The sequence below is a fragment of the Triturus cristatus genome, chromosome 7 (genome assembly GCF_964204655.1).
Source record: "Triturus cristatus chromosome 7, aTriCri1.1, whole genome shotgun sequence".
NCBI lineage: Eukaryota > Metazoa > Chordata > Amphibia > Caudata > Salamandridae > Triturus > Triturus cristatus.
Window position 1 is genome coordinate 597,692,745 of NC_140590.1, and position 19,610 is coordinate 597,712,354.

A 19,610-nucleotide genomic window follows, 5' to 3' on the forward strand; every position below is an offset into this window, starting at 1 on the left:
GGTGTGCAGATTATAATATCGTCCTGAGAGAGAAAGACATTATTTAACTTAGGTGAGGGCAATAAAGCTGTACTTACGGGGTTAGACGAACCATTTGACCGGGTGGAATTCATGGTGTAATCTTTCTTCTCCGTTACCTTCCTTTTAGTTAGTCGATTACTCAAGTTAGGTTCCCCACTACTAGGTTGTGGCTTCGAAATTTTACCCTCTATATCTATCCTACTATTTTGCATTCTGGTAGTGTTAGAGATAAGTGATTGTTGTAACTCAAAACACTTTAATGGTGAGTCCTCAATTTTACCCATTCTAATGGTCACATTTGTCAGAGTATCTCTAATAAAAGAATCTTGTGAGTCTAGTTTGAGTTTTAGTTTATCACTTTCAGTCGTATTAAGCCGTTGAGCCCACCCACCGGGTTTAACTTTTAATTTTTCTTTTGTCATAAGGTGAGCCTTATCTTTCTTAGGTGTTTTTTTAGATGCTTTATTTGGTTTAACTCTGGCTTCTGTACCGTTGTTAAAATTTGGGGGAGATCTACCTATCGTGGGCGCTTGATTGGTGGTGATGGTTGTGAGTCACTTTCCTGATCACTAACAAAGATTTCATCAGAGGCATCCAGTACGCACCCATTTGTCTCAACCAAACCTCTTTGTGGGGTATCCTGTGGCGAGGAGATGGTAAGTGGCCCTGATTCGACTGTTTCTACAATTTTGTTTACCTCTGGGCTACGCTTATCAGTGTTTAGTACTTCTTCCACAGAGATGATCTGCTGCTCTATGGCCCCCATTGGCCCCGTTAAATAATTTAATAAAGTCTGTCGGGAACCTGCCTCCGAGTTTTTCTTCTGTAAACTCGAATTTTATCTCTTCCCCGTTATAAATAGAGAAAAGACGAGACAGTTCTTACCTATTAGAAATTAAATACACACAATAAAAAGTCAGGTATCCAATAACTAGATGTATCCTTTCCAAAAAATACCATGTCCATTAAAAGTTCCAACTTGATGATTTTTAAGTCAATATTGTCCCAGCTCACATTCCAGCTGGCAGTTACGAAAAGGGGTTTTCCTATTTTGGAGCAAAACCAGGAGATGTGGTCCAGCCTCTTCCGGGCTATGACGGGCTAAGACGGGCCCATCTTGGCCCAGTCTTCGCCCGGGCTGCGCCCGGGTACGTCCCGCACACATCCCGCGCTGCGGGCCTGCTTTCTCCTTATATCTGCCCGCCCTCCTCCAAGGAGCGGGTGCAAAGTGCGGCAAAGTTGGGAACAGCAGAGGTCCGGGAGTAAAGTGCGGTTGTGCTTGCTTGTGGCGTCCTGAGCTGCGGGCCTGCTTTCTCCTTATATCTGCCCGCCCTCTTCCAGGGAGCGGGTGCAAAGTGCGGCAAAGTTGGGAACAGCAGAGGTCCGGGAGTAAAGTACGGTTGTGCTTGCTTGTGGCGTCCCGTGCTGCGGGGCCTGCTTTCTCCTTTTATCTGCCCGCCCTCCTCCAGGGAGCGGGTGCAAAGTGCGGCAAAGTTGGGAACAGCAGAGGTCCGGGAGTAAAGTACGGTCGTGCTTGCTTGTGGCGTCCCCAAGTCAAACCTCGGCCCGCCAGATGATGCTGCCAGGGCTTTATGTATCTCTGTGAAGTCGGGAACGTGTATCTACCACATCCCTTTGTTCAGATGAGATTAAGAACGTTGACTATTCCCTTTCCCCTTTGAGTAGGTGTTGCATTTTTAGGCTGCAGGAAGACATATCTAAACTGTCTGGGTGCAATGGTTATGAAGATCCCTCCCTGCTCCATTGTGCGGTGCTCTGAGACAGATGCACAGTAAACATTGATTTATGAGCCTGCAGGTAGGGAAGAGGAAGGACATTGTTATGTTTATGGGGAACACCCCCCTGATCACAGAGAGGGTGGTCTGGGCTGTGACCCGGAAGAGATGCATATAATAAATGGGGGCCGGACCGGATGATCCGGGTCAGTGCACCAAAGCGTAAGCGTGGAGTAGGTGTGTGTTTAATCATTCCCCGATCCCGGAGCGCATGCTGCCCTCCTACCCACATACTGCTATCGTCACACTAGCCGACAATTTAACAACTGGCGACGAAGGTGGGATCTTTCCTGATTCTCGACCCACGGCGGCTGCATCTTCGCTGCCTGCTCACCCGGAGGCCGTTGTGTTTCGAGCGCCGGAGCGCTGCCTGACCCGCTCTGGTGGCGGCTGCCACGCGGAGCGCTGAGCCTCGCCCACGAGTGCGCCTACGAGGCCTGCAACTTTTTGCTCCCTGCCACCTCCCGGTGCAGTATTCTACAGGGCCCGCGACAGGGCTGAACACGTCCCGGTGACGGCGCACGCGCACGTGCCTGCGTATCTCTCGCAACGAGCGCATGTGGGGGCGCTCTCTTCGTCTAACCTGCTGCCTGGCTGCATCCTAACACGCGAGTGAGTGCCGGAGGTGCTGCAAAGAAGGAAGCCACCTACAGCCTGCTCTCCCTGGTTAGTTCACGTGTGTGTGCCCTGTGAAGTGGACTGCTGACCGTGGTGGATGCATCAGTGTGGCGAATGGGCTGCTGGGAGAGACGGGGTGTTCATGACTGCTGAGTCTCGCCCAGGGAGTCTATCCTAATACCACTGGTTGAAACGTGGGGCGCAATCACCTACGCTGGACGCCCATAACCTGAAGCCTGGCTGATGAGTGCCTGTAGGCCGAAGTCTTGCTGCTGCCTGAGCCGGAGGTGCGGGTGCTAATTATTTTGACTGCGTTCACTCCCGGAGCACGTCCTCTGTCATGTCCAGGTCAGCCTGCGCCGGCTGAATCAAGGCTACTGACCAGTCAGCGTGAGGATGACGACGGTGCCCCCGATTGAAGCGTTCGTAGTGGACGGCCCGCCGTCCGCACAGGTGGCTAAGTGGAAAGAATGGCTGGAGCGCCTGGAGAACTATTTTGCCGCAGTCGGCCTAAAGCCCGAAAGACATCGGCCCATGCTATTGCATCTGGGTGGTCCTGCCATTCACCGACTGGGAAAATCCGTGGTGGAAGCCGGCCCTCCCCATACCTATGCTACGCTCAAAGCAGCCTTGACCGCACATTTTGAACCCCTAGCAAACCCAGATTACGAACGTTTTCTCCTACGACAAGCTAGACAACAGCCGGAAGAATCGGTCGACACCTTCTATGCTCGTTTGAAGGAACTGGCAAGCACCTGTACCCTACCGGACACAGATGACGAGCTGTGGGCACAGTTCATCCAGGGATGTTCGTCCATTAAGTTGAGAGAAAAGGTACTCGAAACGCCCGGAATCTCCATGGCCGACATTCTCACCATGGGCCGGTCTAAGGAGTTGTCCAAAGTGCGCGCCGCACATATGGAGACGGCCCTTCAACGGCAAGTGAAGACAGAGCCAGTGAACGCGGTGGTGGCGACTACCTCGAAGAAAGCGTCTACAAAGAAACCGGAACACAGCAAACCACCACCCTCAACTCGTTCCTGCTACATGTGTGGAGGGTCGTACCCACACCAAGGTCCATGCCCTGCTCAAGGGAAAAGATGTTCGGCGTGTCGCCGTCTGAATCACCTAGCCAAAGTGTGCCGCTCTGCGGGACGTCAGCGGCAACAAGGTCGGCAGATCAATGCAGTGGATGCCCCACAACAGGGGGCTGAGGAAGACGATATGGATGACGATGAGGACGAAGGCACGGTCCATGTAATTCACGCCCTACAACCTGATGGATGTCCGAGACGGAGGGTCCCAAAGTGTAACGTCAAGATTGCAGGACATCTGACGCCGGTGCTGATTGACACAGGTGCGTCCATAAACATAATGGCCCAGTCCATGCTGAGATCCTTCCCGATACAGCCCATCTTGAAGCCAACGTCCATACAGGTGTTTGCTTATGGCTCCGGCACACCACTCACGGTGTTAGGCGTCTTCACCACCGACATCACCCACGAGTCAAGTTCCGTTCGCACAAAGGTGTACGTCACCAAGGAAGGTGCTGGAATGCTGCTGGGCTGTCGTACGGCAGAACATCTGCAACTGGTGGTGTTTGCATTCGCTGTGCACGTGGAGAATGTTGAGTCACTGATGGAAGAATTTCGAGACCTGTTTGACGGTATCGGGTGCTTAAAGGACTACCTGGTACGGCTTCACATAGACCAATCAGTACAACCAGTCGCTCTCAAGCATCGGAGAGTAGCGTTTCATCTGCGGCCGAAGGTCGAAGAGGAGCTAAGAAAATTGGAGGCCGCTGACATCATCGAGAGAGTGGAAGGACCGACACCATGGGTCTCCCCCATTGTGATAGCCCGAAAACCGAAACAACCAGGTGAAGTCAGGATATGCGTGGATATGCGTTTGCCGAATCATGCCATCAAGCGGGAACGCCATCTGACACCCACGGTCGATGACATCATTGCGGAGGTCAGCGGATCACACTGGTTCTCGAAGATGGACCTTCGGGCGGGCTACCATCAACTCCTGCTGGATCCCGAGTCAAGGGCCATAACCACTTTCTCCACCCATGTGGGTCTGCGCCGCTACAAGCGCCTCAGCTTTGGAGTGTCCAGCGCGGCGGAAGTATTTCAAGATACCATCAGAGGTGTATTGGCTGGCCTCAGAGGGGTCATAAACGTCAGTGATGACATTTTAGTACACGCACCGACTCTGGAGGAACACATGAACCGTCTACGATGCGTGTTCCAGAGGCTCCAGGACAGTGGCCTTACGTTGCATCGCGAAAAGTGCGAGTTCCTAAAAAAAGAAATAGCGTTTTTTGGATATCACTTCTCACAACAAGGAGTGTCACCCGACCCAGCGAAAGTTCGTGACATTCAGACGGCACCTGCCCCGACCACAGTCACCGGAGTGAGAAGCTTCCTAGGCATGGTCACCTATTGTGGTCGTTTTATCCGAAACTTAACGAATCTAACGGCGCCCCTACGAGAACTCACGAAGAATGCCGCCACATGGGAATGGTGTCCCATTCAGGAGAAGGCTTTTCAGGACACCAAACACGCCTTGTCCGCCGAAACCACCTTAGCGTATTTTGACCCCGCCCGGGAGTCCGAACTGTCGGTGGATGCCAGCCCCATTGGTTTGGGTGCCGTATTGTCTCAGAAACAACTGGACGGAGAGTTGGCCCCGGTAGCCTACGCGAGCCGAGCTCTGCCAGAAACAGAGCAAAGATACTCACACATAGAAAAGGAAGCGATTGCAATCCATTGGGGGTGTCGTCATTTCCACCTATACCTATATGGGCAGCCATTCACGGTTCACACTGACCACAAACCGCTGATTCCTCTTTTCATGGGCGTGTCGTCGAAACCACCTCCAAGAATTGAAAAGTGGATCCTGCAGCTTCAAGAATACCAATTCAAAGTGGTCTACCGCCCAGGGACACAAAATCCGGCGGACTTCCTATCCAGACATGCCCGCCAGTTACCCGAGAAGAGGAGTCTGAAGCGCAGGAGACGGAGGAATATGTCAGGCTGGTGGTGGAACGCTCTCGGCCTCTGCCCATCAGGCTAGAGGACATCCTGGAAGCGACCAAACGGGATGACTGCTGGGAGATGGTGATATCCGCGGTTGGATCAGTAAGATGGCATCCCCTGTTGGAGAACCTGACACACCGAACGGATGATGCACAAATGGCGTTAAAAGCTCTTCACAATGTCCGTTCCGAATTGGCCGTGTCCCCCGAGGGATGTCTGATGAGAGGCACGCGTCTGGTTATCCCCAGGTCACTACAGCAGCGAGTGGTGGACTTAGCTCACATTGCGCACCAAGGTGTGGTAAAGACAAAATCACGTCTGAGGAGCAAGGTGTGATTCCCTGATCTGGACAGTGTGGTGGAGAGGACTGTCCGGTCCTGTGCGCTCTGCCAAGCGGTGGGGCCCGCTGATCCGCCAGCCCCAATACTGACGGAAGACATACCTCCTCACCCGTGGCACCGGGCGAGTGCCGATTTTGGGAGCCTACCGGATGGCCGACACATGCTTGTCGTCATTGATGACTTTTCAAAATACCCCGAGGTTGAGATACTGGACTCAATCACTGCGAGCAACACAATACCTCGTTTCGAGAAAATCATGGCCAGCCATGGGCTAATCAAGGAGCTACGCACAGACAATGGTCCGCCATTCGCCAGCCACGAGTTCTCTGAATACCTCCGATCAAGAGGTGTTCGACACGTGAAGATCACACCCCGGTGGCCACAGGCCAATGGCGAGGCCGAGCGTTTCATGCGCACCCTAAACAAAGTACTCAGGATAGCAATGTCCCGAGAACAGAACATGGAATGTGCCCTGTACACTTTCGTGTAAGAATACAGACTTACACCTCACTCTACAACGATGGCCAGCCCCGGTCTCTTGTGCAATCAACGGGTGCTGAATGATGTGTTTCCTCATTTGACACCATCCTCGCCTGCACATCGTCAAGTATGCGAACGCCTTCGGCAGAGGCGGGCCAAGAATGACCGCATGTCCAAGAGGCGCCATGCCGGGAGCAGATCGTTGGTGGCAGGTGACCTGGTGTTGGTGAAGAATCGCCATCCATGAGGGAAGTTCTCCCTTCCGTTCGAACCTGAGCCCTGGGTGATTCAGATGGTCAAGGGCACAATGGTCACTGCCCAGAGGGATCACGAGACAGTCACCAGGAACATCTCCCAGTTCAAAAAGTACCAGTGTCCGGTGCGACCAAGTGTGGTGGTGCCAGAGTCCGAGGATGGCGAACCGACGGGTGACGCCCTCGACGAGGAGAGTGTCTCACCTGGGCCAGCCCCACCAATGTCCGGGGCAGCTGTGGAACATTTGTCAGGGGCAGCTGGAGCTGAAGGCGGTAGAGACGGGAGTGAAGGTCGAGGCGGACAAAGATATCATCTCCGGGCCAATCCAGCAGTGTCGTCTCGACTGAGAGGTTTTGTGATGGACTAAGGAAAAGAAATGCATTTGGGTTCTTTTCTATCTCTCTCTCTCTCTCTCTCTCTCTCTCTCTCTCTCTCTCTCTCTCTCTCTCTCTCTCTCTCTATACTGGAGTGTTTTTCAACCGGTGTTTTTGTTGTTTTTGTTTTGCCATGATAAAGGAGGAATGTTATGTTTATGGGGAACACCCCCCTGATCACAGAGAGGGTGGTCTGGGCTGTGACCCGGAAGAGATGCATATAATAAATGGGGGCCGGACCGGATGATCCGGGTCAGTGCACCGAAGCGTAAGCGTGGAGTAGGTGTGTGTTTAATCATTCCCCGATCCCGGAGCGCATGCTGCCCTCCTACCCACATACTGCTATCGTCACACTAGCCGACGATTTAACAGACATAACATGGACAAGGAGGGGACAAATGAGAAGACAGCGTCCAGCAAGGTGGTGAACTGTTCAGTTGGTGAACAACTATCTGCTATTACACAGGCATTGTATTTTGGCTTAGACACTGGAACACTAGTCAACCGTGCTAAAAGGGGTTGGATCCGTGCCTTCAGCTGAATTTTATTTTGCCAGGGAGAAAAGTAACCAAAAACATAATAGACACCCTCCAGGAAGAGGATGCCATACTGGTACGGTCAGCACTTGTGAAATAATGTGCTAGGTAGGTCACAGTATTGCTGCCTCAGAGATTTTCAGCTCGACACTTCGGTTGCATTTTAAAATTGTATTAATTTTATACATGATGTGACATTTTTATAGCCACATCCTCAATATTACTCCTCTTGATGTCAAAACATCAAAGGTTGCCTTTATGTTATTGTTTCTTACTTTTTCTTTATTCTGCTTTAGGACGTTTGCTGTGCCAGGGTTCACAGTGTCGTTTTGCAAATATTTGGCTTTGTTGTGAGTATACAGCACTCCTCTGGCTTCGCACCAGGACGTTGTGCTCTTAATGTAATTGATAAATAAACACCGAGCATTGCCATCAGACCCAATGATAGTGTGATTTCACTTCCTATGAAGTGATTGGTGGTAATGGTTATGATAACGTCACGTTTTGTGATGTCATGACAGGGGTGAAAGGGAAAGTGTGCGTCATGCTACTTACAATGTGATTCTGGCGAAATTACATTTCACTGCCTAATTAAGAAGGGAGACGAATTTGTGATTGTATCCCCTGCTGCACGTTTATCATATCCTGTAATGTTCCAGTATGACGCGCTCGGCAAGTAGGTTCGCCTCGTCAGTCCTCCGGTAGTCACTAAAGCCGAATCGCAGCCAGGTGCTTGTTTTCCACGCTGTGAACACCTCTGCCTCCTCCCTCGCAGGTGATCATTATTTACACAACAGGACCTCTGTGTGCCAGGTGCCCGTTCAGTGCTGTACCCGCTGCCGCTTCCTGGTCCCCGCAGCCTCTGCACGCCTCTCGTTCCGGCCCCTCCCTCCGCGCCCAGTGCGTGCACACCCCGGCTCTGAGCGCTGGGTAAAGTTCAGGGCAGATAAAGTCACCGGGACGACCCAGTTGCTGACATCTTGTCTCTAGGTGGATTTGTCATTTCTTTCATAAATCTGGATTCACGCAGCCATGGCTTTTGGGAAGACTTCAAAGGATCCTTTCAGCACACACGTAGGACACCTGATCGGTAAGATTCACAGATCTCTGTCAAGTGAGGCACTGGCGCGCCCGACCAGAGCTGTACAGGAAACTCCATCGTTAATGAGCAACGCATATCCATTCCTGTTATTTAAAGCGAAGCTAAGCAAGGAGTAAATGAAATAGTAAAGCGATGGAATGTGTAATATTTGATACCAGCACGCTCTAGAACACAGGTGGGCTTCAGGTGGGAAGGGGGAGGAGCCACGCCTGGAAGGAACGTGTTTTCGTTCGCCTGTCTCTTTACCATAAAGTGTTTGGCGAATCCTTGTTACTGTAGTCATCTTGGCATTACAAATCATACTTATTTCTGTAACAGTAGTATCAGGGAATGTTTGACTATTCGCATATGCCATCACAATGTCACCAAGCCACTGTTTTGTTGGGTGATTTATGATTCTGGGTTGATTTAGGAGCTAATTGAGTATTTCGACATGCTACTTATTCAGACTTTTATATACACTATTCAGTAGACAGAATTAAAAAAACAAGTTTAACATAGCCAAAGCCTCCGGTTTTATTAAGGGAGAGTGAAGAAAATCATATGTTTCTCAGTTATAAGGAACACTTGTATCCAAGTTATCCCAGGGATGTTGCTCCATCAAAATTCCAGGGGTAGACGAAGGGGCTATTGCTAATTGACATCTTTGCATCCTTCCTTTTCCTCTTTCCAGTCCCCACTTTTGATTAGTTCACAGATTCACAGCAGTATCTGTCAAACTCTCAAGGTCCACCCACCACAATCCCGAAAACTTACAGCAGCCATTGCCCCACAATTCTGTTGCTTTATTACCTATCCCCAGTGAGGCAAGTGTGTGGTTGGTAGCAACTTCGATGGGCATTTTGGGTGACAGATGGTGCAGTGATGGAAGTGTGACGGATTAAATGTACTGGTTCAGTTGAGCATGTGTCTTTGCATTACGGTTCCAAGTTTGTGCCAGTGCAGAGGAAGCGTGAACCAAAAATGTAAAGGAGTAATGCAGCTTTATGTACCTTTTAATCATTTTGCTCTGTCATAGAGAGTATTAGTGAAGTACTCATTCCAGTAGGAACAAGTCCACCTTTTAGCATCCTTTGACTTGGGGGAGAGCTAACAGCCATTGGTTAAGAAACATAGGGTACCGTGGAGTAGCACAAGGGGGCGTGGACTGATAATCTTCCTGAAAACAGGTGTCAGATTTGGCGAGGCATATGGAGGAGACTGGTAGCATATACAGTTTACCTATTTCCCCTACTTAATCACCTAGCTACAAGGTTTGCTCCAGCACAGCAGAAGAGACAGTGGAAAGCAAAGTGGAGCTTCCCTTTTGAGAGAGGATGTGGCACCTATCAAGGCCCACGAGAAGAAATACAAGTTTTCTTAAGCCGAAGGGACAGTGGCTATCACCAGAAACAGTTTCAAAGCAAGCTGATGCTTCAAGGCAGACATGTTTTGCAATGATTCTTCTGCAATGGAAGGACGGGGAAAGGGTCAACATGCCATACTACATGGCTATGATTATATGTACTTTATTCGGTATAAAACTCTTTCTCAGGGTCCGCACCGATGCCACATGCGCTGCAGTTCCTCGCTGAGGACTCTTAGGCCTTCTTTTAGGTGATGGGTGAAGGCGAAGAGTCTGCATTCCTATTTGAGGGCACACAGAAACAAGTGGAGTAACCATTAGGTATTTATTTGGGTGGTTTGAGAACATTAGCTCCACCAGCAGGGGAATATATCACAACCAGGCGACATTTGCATGCCTGAGACTGCAGAAGAAAGCGATACCAAAGGGAATGATGGACGGAGCGTTTGAGCAAATCAAACACCCATCCCCAGTCAACTGATCTGGGTTTAATCCATCATCATTCTTTAGCTCGCTCCACCATCCCAGTTTAGACATGGCCATATGCAAATCAGTCAGAAGAGGCACAGATGAATGCAACCTTAATTTCTACTATTCAAAAGGTGGGACTAACTGTCAATTGGTTAGAATAGAAAGCCTACAAGACCTTTAAAGAAAGGATCTTCCAGGCAAGAATGCAGATATCCTATTGTGTTCTTTTCCGCAAATCAAAAATCAGTCCTACTTTTCAAGGCTAAGGGAGTAAAGCTGGCAGTAAAGTATCACCGACATTTCAAGACTTCCTGGGAAAAATCTACGCCAGACACTTGGATATTAGAAGTCTATTGGACCAGTTATTGCATAGATATGTCCTCAACATTAACCCTGAAGGGTGCAAGAAACACCCCACTCGAGGAATGGAACACAGAGAGTAACCTCCTTAGGAGAGGATAGTGGCTTCTGCACTACAAAGCCATTTTCCAGTATTACAGGAAGTGTTAGGTGAGCATTAAACCTATGCATTAAGGCGCCTCCTGGTTGAGGCATTAAACAAACGGATTCCTTTCATAACAGGCATTTGCAATGCAATAGGTCTCACATTAATTAAAGTTTGTGCTATTGGCATTGCAATATTTCTCACATCTGTTTGAGTTATAGCTATTGGCATTATAAAGGGTACCTATATCTTATGGAATATATGTATGTAGTGCTTAGTGGAATTATGTGTATTGGATTGGATTAGCTAGTTAAATTTGTGGTATGGCATAGTGTGGCGTGGATTGGATTTGTGTAGTGGGTTTATATGGCATGGTATGCTGTAAAATTATATGGATATTAAATATGTGGTTTGAGTGTACTGGAATTATGTGGAATGGGATTGTGGGTTATGGATGGTGGGCAGGACCCAGAGCCCCAGGTAGCACCGCGGCCAATCGCCGCAACTCACGTCACCAGCAGGGCCACCCTCTTTACATCTGACCCAAGGATCGCGCTGTTTGCCAGCATCCGCCCCTTAAGGTACTGTTTTTCCTGCTGTTTTATCACCATTTATTGACAATATACAGATACACAATATACAGATACTACTGAGGACCATACTGCTATTCATTGGGGACAATCCATTGGGACTCTTGTGTGACTCTTGTGCTCTCATCAGAGTGTGTGGTTAACCTACTATCTGTGTACTGATTCCCTTGTATTGCTGGTCTCTGGGCTCTGAGGGATGGGGAAGAGAAAATCAATGAAGGGCTTAGGTGGAGGTGGTGGCAACCACGTAGGGAAAGGGAAAAAGGCCAGTATGTTGTCAAAACAGCCAAACAATAATTGTGTCTTTGATCGCATTGACACTCTTATCAGCGAGTGTGAAGGCATCCTAGGGAAGATCAAACTGCGCATGTCACCCTAGGTAGCCCCCCCCGGCCAATACCCTCCCCTCCCCTCCCCGAGCCCCAAACCCTTGGTCTATCTCCAGCTCAAGTCGCATGCCTACCATCCCAACAATGTTTCAAAGACCATCTTCTAAGAAGACGCATACAGCGACGCAGAGGATAATGCTAGATACTGCGGAGCTATGCCAACCTTATACTACTTCCCTCAACGCCCCTGATATTGATACCCAGCAGCTTGAGCCCACAATTCATTGCGCAAATAGATTCTTGCCTCTCCAGGACCTAACCGATGATCACAACGGTGATACATTCCAGCCTCCCCCTCCACCCACAGTTATGACCAGCTGAGTACACAAACTAGAAGACACACACTATCTTATAAATATGGTTAGAACTGAGATAGGTTCTATGAGATCCATGATAGAAGGACTAACCATCTTAAGTTAAAAGATTATTGCAGACTGATCCATTTTGATTAAAGAATGGCACCCACACATTAAGTCGCTATTTGCAACCTCCTTACAATTTTTGCGTGACGCAAAAGCCAATTCTACATGGAATAGGTATTGCCCCTCATGGTTCCTTTTCGCACCACCCTGCCACTCCTGCCATTCCTGTCCATAGGCAAGACTCACCTGACCCCATAGAAAAGCGAACTAACAATCCTAACAATATTCCTCACAATAAATTCCAGAACCCAGTGGCTGTACAAGATTCTTTAAAAGGATCAGGGCCATACCCCCACTGGGTGTTCAGCATCTTTCTCACAGTGGCCAATATCAGTCGGCCCCTCTAGCCACCATACCTCCGTTACATACCTAGAAAATCTACATGACTAATGTTCGTAAAGTCAATACAAAGAATGGCTACGAGAGCGGAGAATCTCTGACTAATAAAGTGATCCACTGGATCCGCCACATCAGGGGCTGGTGCTCAGTAATTAGAGACAACATTTCCAGGGCTCGGAGGTGTACCTCTTCTATCTATCCACTCAACTACATTGAACTTGCCTTCAAGGGGGCCAAGCTGGTGGAAAACCTCTTTGCCCTGAATTTACAACCTGTCCCCCCAACGGATCCTCTATTCAGTTTAGGCACTCTCCTATTCACGATCAGAGCAAGCCATCATCCCTCCAACTATCAACTTGTCTAGCAAGTAGCTCTTTATTGGAGGATAATGATTGACTACAGAACATAGCCCTACATAACTCTGTTTTAACCACCATTATTTCTAACTATATAGTTAGCCCCCCTGGAATTCTAGCTCTGCAGACCATGCCTTACCATAAAGAAGATAGTTCTCAGGGGGAGGCAGGACTAAGCAGCTACAACATCACCACCCAAGAAGAGGAGGGTAATGACCAGTTCACGTGCCCAACTCTGCAAACACCAGCTCATCCTCTAACTAGCAATTCCATCCCTATTCAAAGTGTTGCACTTGGTCTGGCACACCATCAGCAGCGGAGGATTTTATCATAGAATGTGGCCGGGCTAAGTAGCAAAATGCCAATACTCCATTGGAACAAATTAGTGGAAGGATTTGATGTTTGTATCTTCCAAGAGACCTGGAGTCTGGTTCTGCCACACAAATCTGGTCATGCTTGTATCCATTCACCTGCAATTTTATCAGGGAGAGGCCGCCCGTCAGGGGACTGACCATTTGGGTGAATATTGCTCGACTGTTGAATCATCCGTCAAAAAAGCTTGAGCCCAGATATCTTGGGGCTCAGCATTACGGGGCCAAGGGGGGGGGGGCACAATTGAACTGTTCAGTGTTTATGCGAGGGGGACAAAAGGGGACAGACTCTCCCCCACTATCTCAGCTTTGGAGGAATGGCTTGCCAACTGCTCACCCCATGCCAGAGTGGTGGTGGCAGGAGACTTTAACTGCACCTTTGAACCCCTGGCTAATGAAGATCTAATGGGAACTGAAGAACATGATAACAGATGGGCAGTCCCCCAACTAGACCTACCTCCAGTTAAGCGATGGATGCAGCAGGCACTCCAGTTGAATGCTATCACTATAGAGTATGGTCTGAGTGCAGTTAATGGTAGGTCACCATCAGACAAACACGGTGCTAATACCTATAATAGAGACAGTTGCCTGCCCCGGATTGACTTCATCCTTCTTGATGTGAAACTGTGGGGGGATATGGTCGATATGATCGTGGGTACTACCACAGAGAGTGACCATACCCTCTCTAATTAACTTTGAAACCCCTGTGGGAGGCACCCTACTATCATGGGCGCAATTCACTATTGATTTCTACCAGAGAGTTAATTCCCTCAAACTGCAAAAAGTTCTTGAAATGGCAGAAGGTAATCTTGCATGATACTAAGATCGCTGGCATAAATCACGATTTAGTCGTAGGCATATCATAGCTCGAGGCTGCCGCCTATAGTGTAACTAGACTGACGGATGTACCTAAGGTCCATCTGTGCACCGTCAACCGAATTAGTTCATATTTCCAAGTCCCTAACTTGGGCAAAAAACCTAGTATGCCCACAAAAGGGTCATACTTGTGGTACAAAAAAAATTGTAGGCAAAAAATTAGATCTTAGCAGTAGCAATTAAAGATAAGAACCAGCCCCTCATAAATCTGCCAGGAAGTCCTATAAAGCAGTCTTACAGGAGGCAAAGTTAGCATGGGATGATTTGCACTGGCAGGAACTTAAGGAAGCATGTACAGCCAAGAATACCATTCTGTTTTGGAATTTAATCATCTGGGGGAACAAATCATGGGCATGCCCATCTGCAAACCACATCACGGGGCAGGTATGGCATGATCATTTTAGAAAACTCTACTCAACATCGGAGGCCACCCTATCTGTGGAGTCAGATGATTTAAATGGGTCCTTTGTAGATGATGAGTGCTTTGACCTAGCGGAGTTAAAGGCTGCAATAAACAAAATAGTGCCCTCCAAAGCACCAGGACCAGATAGCCTGCCAGGCGATCTCTTCCTCGCTGACCCCTCCAATTGGGCATGTTATATTCTACTCCTAGCAAATGCTATAGCCAGTGGAGCTCTGGTCCCTAGGTCTTGGAGGAGCGCCAAGGTGGTCTCAATCTACAAAAAGGAGCCAGAGATGATCCTTCCAATTACAGACCCATTAGTTTGTTTGATGCTCTGTGGAAGGTCTTTGGTCGAGTCCTTCTGCAGAGGATTCAGCCATGGACTGAGGACGAAGCCATCCTTTCCCAGTGCCAGGCTGGCTTCAGGCCAAAAACTGGAACCAGGTGACTCCTCCTAGTCCATTGGAAGGTAGTGGTGATTGGCAAGGGCAGTCTTTATCTCACATTTATCGATTTAAAGACTGTCTTTGACCTGGTCCCTAGAAATAAGTTGTGTTCAATGCTTAGTGAGAGGGGTATTCCCCCTTCATCCTTAAACCGCTGATCCGGCTACACAAGGGCAACTTCGCCCAGGTTAGATGGGGCACAAGGACAATTAACAGAACGCATCCCCATCAACAAAGGAGTTTCACAGGGTTGTGTTCTGGCCCCCACCCTATTCTCTCTTTACATGAATGAGGTGATTGGCTTTCTGCAAGAAGATCCAGCAGACACACCAACTCTGGGGGGCGAAAAGGTACCAACACTGATATTCGCCGATGACACTCTACTGATATCTAAGACCCCACCCGGGCTGCAGCGCCTACTAAACAGGTTCCAAATTTTTTGTGACAATCAGGGTCTGGCCATAAAGACCTCGAAGACCAAATTCATGGCCTTTAACTGTCATAAGTCATACAGGAGAAGCCCTTTGCTTGGAAAGGGTAGACACCTTCGACTATCTAGACTCTCTAACAAAATGTCATGGAGGCCCCACCTAGCAAAGATGCTGTTGGGGCACAAACGAGTGGTTGGAGCGCTGGGGAAAGAACATCGCTCCTCACATTCTAGGCCGGTAGCCCCTGCCCTTCAAGTTTACGACGCCAAAGCAGTCAGCTCAGCCCTTTACGGAGCAGAGGTCCAGGGATTTGAGAAGGCTGATGATCTCACAGATCTGAGTATAAGTTTCTCAGAGGCCTGGTGATGCTACCTCAAAACATCTCCCTCACCCCCTTATTGCTGGATATGGGTAGGCGGTCGATTGGAGATATTGCCAGGTTGCTCCCACTGCTCTTCTGGGCTCGCAATAGGCGAACCCCAGAGCTTCTCCCCCATGCTGAAGCTCTTACTGAGATCATCCGGTTAGATACTGGCCACAAAGTAGGTTGGATCTCAACTGTTAGAAAATTGCTGACAGCTATGGGGCTTCAAGATTATTGGGAAAGGCAAGAACCCCCAAGGAAAGACAAGCTCAAACGATTGTACTGGGAATGGGTGGAACAACGGGAAAGCTGCAAACCCAATCTGGGCAGATTAACAGTAGAATTTTATCTACATTAAAAAAACAGACATTTAGAGCCTTTTTTAGATATAATCCAGATCCCTAGGGACAGGATGCTGTATATACATTTTAAGTTCGGAACTCTCCCTGTCTGTGAGATGACAGCGAAATGGCACTCATGTAATGAGAAATCAAAAGACTGCCCGTGTTGCAGAGCCCCGCAAGAAAGTTCTGCCCACGTTATGTTCGCCTGCCCGGCATATAACATCTTGTGGGCTAAGTGGCTAAAATTGATCTGTCAGCAACTGGGCACACGGGACTACCAGGCAGCCCTGCATATCCTTAGGTCCAATCCCAGACCGCTTTTTGCTTGTTGCATGGCAAAGTTCCTCAGCCAGGCATAGCTTATTAGATTGAAAGTATTCCAAAGAGCGGCACAGCACCAACTGAACTAGGCTGTGATGAAATCGTTGTACGACTCTAAGGTTGTTTGGCCAAGCCACAACACCAGACCTCATGCACAAGCACTTTATCTGTTAATTTCTGCTGCTATCCTATGGAAGCTCAAACCCCTAAAGCAAAAGTAATGCTCTCAACAGAGCCCACTATAAAGATTATTACTAAGATGAATTATTGTACAGCTTTTTATCCTATTTTTATTGTATATAATGTATATTTATATCGATATGTGGTGTATCAATTTGAAAAACAATTGAATATGGCAATTGTGTTATGTGTCGTGTGTCTGATATCCTATTCTATTGTACTGTCTGTTTGTATAAGTTTTAGGTTGTTGTATGTTACATTTATTCTGTTTGTATTTTAAAGCATTTTTCTATAGCTTTTATGACATTATCTGTCGAAATAAACCTTACGCAACAACAACAGCATAGAGCGGGATGGCATTAAATGGAGTGACATTGTACAGAGTGGTGTTGCGTGGAGTGGCATTTTGTAGCTTAGAGTGGTGCGGCGTAGAATGTAGTTGTATGGAGTGCAGTTGTGTAGAGTGGAGTGGGGTTGCATAAAGTGGAGTGTAGTTGCATGGAGTGGAGTGCAGGGACATTTTAAGGATTTTGGGGGCCCTGGGCCAAACATATTTTGGGGGCCCCTGTTCGGAATAACTTTGAATTCACTGTCCATTTTACGTTCATTCACACCCTTGTTATGTCACGCAATATTTAATGATACATTCAAAATGTATGAAACAGTAAAAGAAAGAAGAAAAATGAGCTGTAATTACTTATATTACATTTTATAGTGATTATGTTACTTGAATCCACACCTGAAGACAAATGAAGATCAGTGGGGCCCTCTGGTTGTGCTAGGCCACTCTCTCAGGCACTCTAGGTATCACATATAACATTATTGAAGTAGGCCAGAGTGATGTTGTCCCATTTTCTAGCAAAATTCAAATTGTTTAAGGCCTTAACAATGTTGATTCTGGGATGAACTTTATTGCATAGGCTGACAGCAAACAGTAATAAATACAGAAAAGCATTGGCGTTCAACCTTCTTCAACGTGTTCTGTGCAATAGGTGGTTGTTTGGATGATATCATATATATCATGGTTCATAGGTTTAACAGAACATGATTGAACAAATATCCTTGTTGGACCTCATTTTGTATCTCTGCAAATCTTGTTACCTACACCTGACCTGTGCAGTAATTGTGTTAAGGAGTTCTATTTTAATTTTGAGGAATTGAACATAAAAGCTGCTGGGTTTGGAAGTTTTGTTGAAGGCAATGTTTGCTGCCTGTATCAAAGGCTTGAATTAAGTTTCAATGATAAGTAGAAAGTTATAGACCATAGAAAGCTATAGGCTTTTGTGAACTGCTGACAATAAGTTTATGATGCTCAGATGGACCCTAGTTATGATTTACCATTTTTCAGGTCTATTCAGTCTTAGAGATGCCTGCAAGGCATCCATGCTGTTTTCCTGAATGGTCAGGCCCTCTTTGGTTGTTTTATAGTTGGAGAAGGATGAAATAGGCAAGATTGAGTACAAGAACTCTATGCTGTTGGCTTGAATTTTGACAATGCCGTTTGTCACATAGAATACGGTTTTGGTATTTTCTTGCGAACATTATTCAAAGTGATTTTGTTCTTGGATCTTCTTCCCATTTGTCAGTTTTTCTTGTCATATAATGTCAAATGCTATAAGTGCACAATGTGCTGTGATTCCAGAGCATCTTGGGGTATTTTAAGTGCAGTTTAGGATGTAGAAGTCAAACATCTTAATGCAGATGATTTTTAGAAAAGAGGAAGGTAAATGTGTTTCTATGAATATTTACTTAGATTCAATGAATACCAAAACTGTCACTGTGTGTTTCTGCAAATTAAAGCTTCTAAGTCAAACCTTGGAGCATCTCTGTACAATATTAGGCACCTGTAAGGCACTACTTAAAGTATGCATCTCTTTCTGGATTTGCTAGCAGCAAACTCATTAACCAGATCAGCAAATTCTATTTCTTGGAGCATTTCTGACTCAATACTCAGCAGAGCCAGAGAATTGAGTCTGGCTTGTAGCATTCGATTACGTAGCTCATTTTTTATGAGCTTCAACTTTGAAAAGGACCTTTCACCACTACAGTTTGTGACCATCATCGACAAGAATATTCGCAGTGCAATTTCAATGTTAGGGAAAGTGTTCTCCAGTTTATCAGTTTTTATTTTCTTGTAAACACAAGACATTGAAATTTTTTCATTTTTGTGTACAGGATAATGTTTGAACTGCTGGCATTCCTTGATGAGATCAGATTTGTTCAGGTCTTTATAGTACAAATAGGCAAGTTTTTCACACCACCCTTCGATTTCTTTGGTGTTCATGTTTTTTAATTCTATAAAGAAGCCAAACCGATTATTTAGGTCTCTATATGCTTCGCTTCGCCGTGTTAAACCATCAATCAGAGCATCCATGATCGGTAAGTATGCTTCTACCTTAAATTTGTTCCGCCCTTCAAGTACGGTGTCACTAGAGGGTCCTTCAAACCGAGTTTGTCTACTGCTTCGTTGTTTAGTATGCTTTCCAAAATCGCTGTAATGAGTATCAGGAGCTTTTGCCTTGCATTCATAGTCATCAAATTGGTCTCTCAACTCTTGGACATAAGACTTCAAAGATTGAATAATGTTGACTACAACAGATAGGTTAACATCTTTTTGTACAGTCTTGCTTGTTTCGTTGAAATGCATTAGTATGTAATTCCAGAGAATGGTCAAAAAAATGGTTTCCAGCTTGTCCATTTTTTTAAGGAGACTAAGTGCATCATGCATTGTATCTTTTGACTGAATGTGATCATTTGTCAGTGAATCAAGAGCAGCTTTAATTCTTTCATAGCCACCACACAATGCATTGAGGGCATCTGCATGAGCTGACCATCGAGTATCAGACAAGCGTTTTACAACCTTGTGATCTGGGCCTACAGAATGAAGTAGCACATCCCAACGATGAGTAGAAGCAGCAAAAAAAGTGTACAAAATTTGAACAAAGGCAAA

At 47.1% G+C, this 19,610-nt stretch overlaps 1 protein-coding gene across 2 annotated transcripts in view; it reads left to right on the forward strand.

Annotated features, from left to right (window-relative positions):
* The window catches only part of TOM1L1 (target of myb1 like 1 membrane trafficking protein), a 665,925-nt gene that overhangs the window by 34,895 nt on the left and 611,420 nt on the right, over positions 1–19,610 (forward strand). Inside the window, exon 1 of one of the 2 annotated variants that reach the window (XM_085617157.1) lies at positions 8,201–8,555. The exons of the other annotated variant lie outside the window; for it this stretch is intronic. Within the exon in view, the coding sequence (XP_085473283.1) occupies positions 8,498–8,555 (58 nt within the window). The 5' untranslated portion in view covers positions 8,201–8,497. Of the gene's footprint in view, positions 1–8,200; positions 8,556–19,610 lie in introns of those variants that run through there. 2 annotated transcript variants of the gene reach the window in all.